Source organism: Chrysemys picta, chromosome 1, assembly GCF_011386835.1.
Source record: "Chrysemys picta bellii isolate R12L10 chromosome 1, ASM1138683v2, whole genome shotgun sequence".
NCBI lineage: Eukaryota > Metazoa > Chordata > Testudines > Emydidae > Chrysemys > Chrysemys picta.
The window spans coordinates 136678218-136684617 of NC_088791.1; the positions used below are offsets into that span (position 1 = coordinate 136678218).

The following is a 6400-nucleotide window of genomic DNA, read 5'->3' on the forward strand; positions in this document are numbered from 1 at the left end:
GTCTTCTTTAACCACACAACCATTTTTCCTCTCAGCTTGGGAGGGATTGGTAGCAGGGAGGAGCCAGTTACCTGCAGAAGAGATCAGTAGCTTACATGGGGGAGATGGCAGGTTTCAGAGTAGCAGCCGTGTTAGTCTGTATCCGCAAAAAGAACAGGAGTACTTGTGGCAGGAGTACTTAGAGTCTCTAAGGTGCCACAAGTACTCCTGTTCTTTTTATGGGGGAGATGGATTTCCCAAAGTGCCTCTTGATTCAGACTCTTTGGGGCAGGTGCTTGGGACCAAGGATGGGTTAGGATGGTCTCTAAAGATCTAAGGGGGTAATTCCCTTATTGGTCCTGAAACTGTCCTCCCCACAAATGGATGTTAACTCTCCCCTCTCCCTATGGGGGGGTGAGGGGGAGAAGGACATGAAGGGGTTAAAATCAGGGAGAGATCAGGGAGCAGACCGGTGAGAAGTTGGGAGCCCAGGGAGCGGGAAGAAATTGTCCCAGGGCATTTGGCCAGGCTGGCAAACCAATACATCCCTCCTGGCCTCCAGTGCTGGCCACATCCACACGTGCCAGACACCTAGGGGAGAGCTATCTGTGTAATCTCACTTGTTAACATTTTCCTATTCATGCTGCCTCAATGGCTTTGCATGTTGGCAGCTTTTGTCTGGACTAACAGCCCAGATTGCTTAGGAAGCTTTTTCTTTAGATCTCAATCTTGGCTTTGTCCTTCAGGCAGAGACCCCCTTAGGAGATCTCCCAGGACAAGCTGGCAGGGTCTTTGCAGGTTCCTCTATCCTCTTGAATACTGTCTCTGGAGTGAGTGGAGCAGAGCCCCAGTGCCCCAGCCTGTCTCTGTGTCCTCTGTCTGTGCCTTTTCTCCTCCTGTAAACTCTCATCTGCACCCTATTCTATTCTAGTTCTCATGTGCTTCGCAAGGGGGAGTGGCAGCCTAGTGATTAGAGCAGTGGGCTGCAAGTCCAGCAACCTGTATTCTTGTCCTGACTCTGGCTCACTGGGTTGTTCTCGTTGTCATCTTACACCGGTGGTGATAATACCTCCCTCCAGCCCAACAGCGGGATGGTGAGGGTCAATTTGCCAGTGTTTGTGCGGTGCACTGAGATCCTTGGGTGGAAGGAGTGGAAAGTAACACTACTGTTGAGAGACAGTTTGTTCCAGTGGCTGGAACACAGGACTAAGGGATCAAAGCCTAAACTTTCACTTGTGACGGGTCATTCTGAGTGCCCCAGTTTTTGGGTGCCCAACCTGAGACCTCTTAAAGGGGCCTGATTTTCAGAGAGTGTTGAGCACACCTGGGCTCTGAGCACCAGGCCCCTTTAAGGTGTCTCAGATTGGGGACCCCAAATCAAGCCCCCAAAATGACTAGACCTAAGCCCAAGAGTCCAGTGCACAGATTCGCTGTGTGCCCATGGGCGAATCATTTACCTCTGCACCCCAGCTTGTCCATCTACCAAAGGGATTTAATTACGCTTGTCCTGAGCAAAACTGCTCCTCGATGTGACAGAGGCCCTGTACCACTAACAGCAAACAGAGATTCTCCTTTAGCTCAAGTGCTGAGGGTCTGCTCTGTTGAAGCAAAAGGATTTGATAGCAATCCCGGCTGCCAGTGTCACGTTAGTGGCCAGATTAAGCTGCATAGTGACAACCTTGACATATATAATTATAGCGCCTTTCATCCCTAGGTCTCAAAGTGCTCTGCAGAAGGACAACCTGTAGAGGACTTGTAGGGATGAACCTCCCACCTAGGGTATCACTGTGCAGCTTAATCTGGCCACTCACAACGACACTGGCATCAGGGATACATATCAGATTCTTTTGCTGCAAAAGGTGCAGATCCCCAGAGCTTGCACTAAAGGAGAATCTCCTTTGCTGCTAGCAGTATATGGCTTATGTCACATGGAGAAGCAGTTCTGATCTCACCCAGCAGAGGGTTGTGTGTGTGTGTGTGTACACACACATGTGGGCTCATTACATATCCCCTTTGTCTTTAGATCTCTCCCCTGCTTCCTCCAGCTCTGGGAATTTCAGCCACTTCACACCAGATTCGGCCACAAGCCCCCAGACAGAATCCTCGTCCCCCCAGCCTGCATCCAAGCCTCAGAAGAATGGGAAGGAAAGAGAGGGAGGGATGAAGAAGGCCAAGATCCGTACAGCCTTCTCCAAGGAGCAGCTGCAAACCCTGCACCAGCGGTTCCAGAGCCAGAAATACCTCAGCCCCCAACAGATCCGGGAACTGGCTGCAGTTCTGGGGCTCACTTACAAGCAGGTGAATGGCAAGAGCATAGAGTGTTTGCCTTGTAATGGCTGGGCTGCACCTGAATGTCACTTACTGCAAGAGGAGCAGTGAAAGAAAAGTGGGGGGTGATTAGCACAGAACAGGGGCAAAGGTGTGGATTACAATACTTGTATTTATGTCCTATAGTTATCCTCAGAGTAAGTATAGGACATTGCTGTGACAGAGCAAGCTCCATACACACCAATATAACTGTCCCCCTCCACCTCCCAAATATGCCTCAGTCCTGCCCCAGAAAAACCCTTCTTGGAGGGGAGGGGAAATTTCAGCATGGAGACAGTGTTGCCTAGTGGATAAAACACTGGACTCGGCCTCAAAGAGGCCTGGGTTCTATTTTCAGCTATGCCATTGGCCTGCTAGGTGACCTTGAGCAAGTCACTTCTCCCTGTGCCTCGGTTTCCCCATCTGTAAAATGGGGATAATGACACATCCATGGATGGAATGTGCTAAAACCCAGCTAGTCCTTGGCACCTCTGTTGAGACTCACGATGAGGGAGCCAGCTAATGCTGGTGTTGCCAACTCCTGAGATTTTACTGTGAATCTGCCAATATTTGCTGATTCTCCTAAAGACCTTGAGTCATATGAAAACATGAGAAGCTTCGCTTTCATTTAAAAAAAAAAGTTTCTAGCCCTCCTGGTTTCAGAGAAAAGCTTGAAAATAGCTAACATGAGGAGGCAAAGCGAGTGAGAGATACCTTTTGTTAAAATCTGGCTTAAAAAAATCACAACTCTCATGATTTTCAGGGCCCGATTCGTGATTTTTGAATGCCAGGAGTTGGCAGCGCCGTGACGCCATGGTCTGTGGTGTGGTTGTGCAGTAAGTGGGTTACCATAGTTACCTGCACTTTGTGCTCTTCAGCAGTTCCCAGTCCTCTGCTGGAAGCAGTTCCAGGCACTGGTGAATTGCACCATAAGGCTCTGAGTGGCCTGGTATGGATTAATTCACAAATCATTTCCTCCCCAATACTCCCATGCAGCATCTGCAATAAGCTGGGACGCTGCTGTGAGCTCTCCCCAGGGCTGAACTCCTCCCTCCGACCTGTCTGCCCGCACCACTGCAAAGTTCTGCTGCTTGGAATAGCTTGACACAGGGCATCATGCAGGTGCTGCAAGCGCCACACACAACTGCCATCCCTGCAGATTTATGAGCATCACTTGTGCCACCGCTACAATGCCTGAGATGAAATCGCTAGCCCAGGCCCAGCTGAACTGGTGCTGTCTATAATGGTCTCTCCCTAGTGTGGATGAGAAACCGCAAGCATTGTAGCTCCCGTGGTTCAGCCATTCTTCCTAACCCTATCCCACAATGCAGTGCATTTGGATATTTATTATCCAAAAGAAAGAGTTGGGCACTCTGGGCTTAGTGTCTCAGATATCCCAGGATACACTGGGACAACAAACACAAACACATGCCCCACCTACCCACCCCCAAACCGGTTTTGTCAGAAACAGGACAGGTGAGACAACCAGCTATTTGCTGCAATCAACATCCTTGCAGGGCTCCCTATTAGTGCAGAGACAGCCCTGGGGGACTTCGCTTTGGAATTTGCCCCCATCAGGGATCTTGATTTTGGGGACTGATAGAATGCAGGGCAGACCTTCTGCCCTCCCTACACCCCCACAAACACACGTTTCCTTAATTTTGGTCTGTAATCAGGAGGGATTTAATCCATTCTATGGGTGGGACCGTAAAGACTGTTGCGTTTGATTTGTGCCAGTTGCTGGCCATACTCATTCATTTTTCACAACTGTAATGTGCCTACATGTCACAATGATGGGCACAATGTGGACAATGTAGTCGCTGCGGACATAGATGCATCAACACAATTTGCATAGGCCACTAAACAAGCATCTGTTGTTGAACTGGGGCCAGATTGTAACCAGCAACCACTCAGATGCTTTATAATCCACCCCCTGATTCCCTGAGCCCTCCAGTCACCCCACCCCGACCCAAGAGGCTTATTGTAATCGGTGAGTCAGAGGTGAAAAATGTCTTAGCCCATTCCCTATTCCCCCCTGACTATCCATTCCCCCGGGAACCTTCTGACCCCTCACTGCAGGTTAAGACCTGGTTCCAGAACCGAAGGATGAAGTTGAAGAGATGCCAGAAGTACAACCTGTGGTCGGAGCGGGCTCAGTGCCTCACGCAGGTAAGGGCATTCCACAGAAAGGGGACCAAGACCATTGGTCTAGAAAGCCCAGTGTCCTGCCTTCTCCCATAGCCCAGTGGTATATTCCCTCTCACGGCCGGGACTTCCACTAGGATGGCAGGATTTGGGGGGCAGCATTTTGCCGTCCTTGGCAGAAATTCCACTCCGGGTCTTTGGCGGAAATTCGGTGGCAGGTCCTTCACTCGCTCCAGGACCCGCCACTGAAGTGCCCCGAAGACACGGAGTGGAAGGACCCTCGCCGCCGAAGACCCCAGGCCCCCTGAATGCTCAGGCGCCAATCCTGTTCCCTCTGCTATCCCATTTCCTGCTGTACTGGATCAGTACCATGGTCCCGCTAGTTTGGTAACCTGCCTCTGCCATACCCAGTCATGCCGAAGATCCATCCTGCCTGCCTTCTGCTGTTCTGGTCTATTTAGTCCACTGCTGTGCCTCCTGCCCTAAGGCACAAATGGTAGCTAGTTTGGTGTCCCCCAGCCAACCAGGGCAATGGTCCAGCTAGTGTTAGTAGCTCTCCTCCTGTTCCACCGGATCAGGCTAATGGTGAGTCTGGCCTCATGCCCCAGAGAATGGCCTCACATCTCCCATATCACCTCATATCAGACCTATGAAGTACATTTCTTCTTGTCCCTCCCCACCTCCTCCTGCCTCGTGGATACGCCTGGAAGCAAAAGGATTGATAGCCCTTATACATTTTAGCCCAGTGAGTGTCAGTAGAGATGCAATTGGTTTTGATTCCTGTTCTCTCTTTCAGACTGGGTTCCAGCCCAGCGGGTACCTGGAAGTGCACCCCAAATTCCACCAGAGCTATCCGATCAGCGCAGCTGGAAACATCCAAGCTGTGGGCAACCCCCGTCAAAACTACTCAGCAGGGCAGAACCCCTATGCATTCATAGCCAATGAGGAGGGGGGGGTCTTCAGCAAAAGTGGGACCACCTGTAGCGTCCAACAGACAGTGGGATTCATTGCCCAGCACAAAGTAGACTTTTATCATGGCTTCCCTGGGACCATGGAATACAATGGCGCAAAGACAGGAGATGGTTATAGCTTCCACCATGCCTCAGCCACTGTGGCACCTTTTCCGGGCACTGCTGGCCACCATCTGTACCACCCCTAAGCAGGGTTAATGCAGAGGGCCCAAAGCAATTGTTACTGAATCTCTTCCTTTCCCTGCATCTCTCACGCTGTCTCCTACTTGGTAATTACACAACTCTGTCCCCATCTTACATTCAGACACATGGGCTCACTCACACTCACCCAAACTCTCATGCAGTCACTAACAAAACACACACACATATGTTGGTGTACCCACACATTTACCCTGCAGTGAAACTGAGTATCTTTCTAAAAAATATGATCTGGCTCAATCACAAGATATATGCTTGCTACAAGAATCACTAGGTGAAATTCTCTGGCCTGTAATCTGCAGGAGGTCAGATTAGCTGATCATATTAGTCCCTTCTAGCCTTTAAATCTATGACCCTATTTAGGCTGTTTATACTAAACCTTGCTGTGTCTACTGTTGATGAAGTCTAGAAATCCAAGGTGCTTTTATTATTGCAAATAAAATAAAAGGTGATTTTTTTTCTCCCATAAAATATCTCTATTTCTCTTTATTTAACACATTGGACAAACTGCAGGACACTGCAACATGTGAAAACACAGAAACACCATGTAAGATATAGAAAAGCATGTCTAACATTGGATTATTATTGATTTGTATTACCATGGTGCTGTAAGAAGCTTCCCACCAATGCTAACACCGGTTCAGAAGTTTGCAATACTAGAGCCATGCTACAGGTGGCTGGCACCATTTTCGGGGCAGGCCTGCTCTGAGCAATATTAGATGACACTGGGGCCAGTTTAAGGAACATGGTCACATGCCTAGAGTACCAGCTCCTGGTCATGTGACTTACATCAGAATCTC

General features: G+C 49.6%; 1 protein-coding gene across 1 annotated transcript; it reads left to right on the forward strand.

Annotated features, from left to right (window-relative positions):
- Positions 1 to 1955: 1955 nt before the first annotated feature.
- On the forward strand, positions 1956 to 5984 carry LOC101954134 (homeobox protein NANOG-like). The gene is made up of 3 exons (XM_065597380.1): positions 1956 to 2277; positions 4366 to 4455; positions 5228 to 5984. The coding sequence occupies exons 1-3, from the start codon at positions 1969 to 1971 to the stop codon at positions 5588 to 5590; spliced, it is 762 nt and encodes a 253-aa protein (XP_065453452.1). The 5' UTR covers positions 1956 to 1968; the 3' UTR covers positions 5591 to 5984.
- The last annotated feature ends 416 nt before the right edge of the window (positions 5985 to 6400 follow it).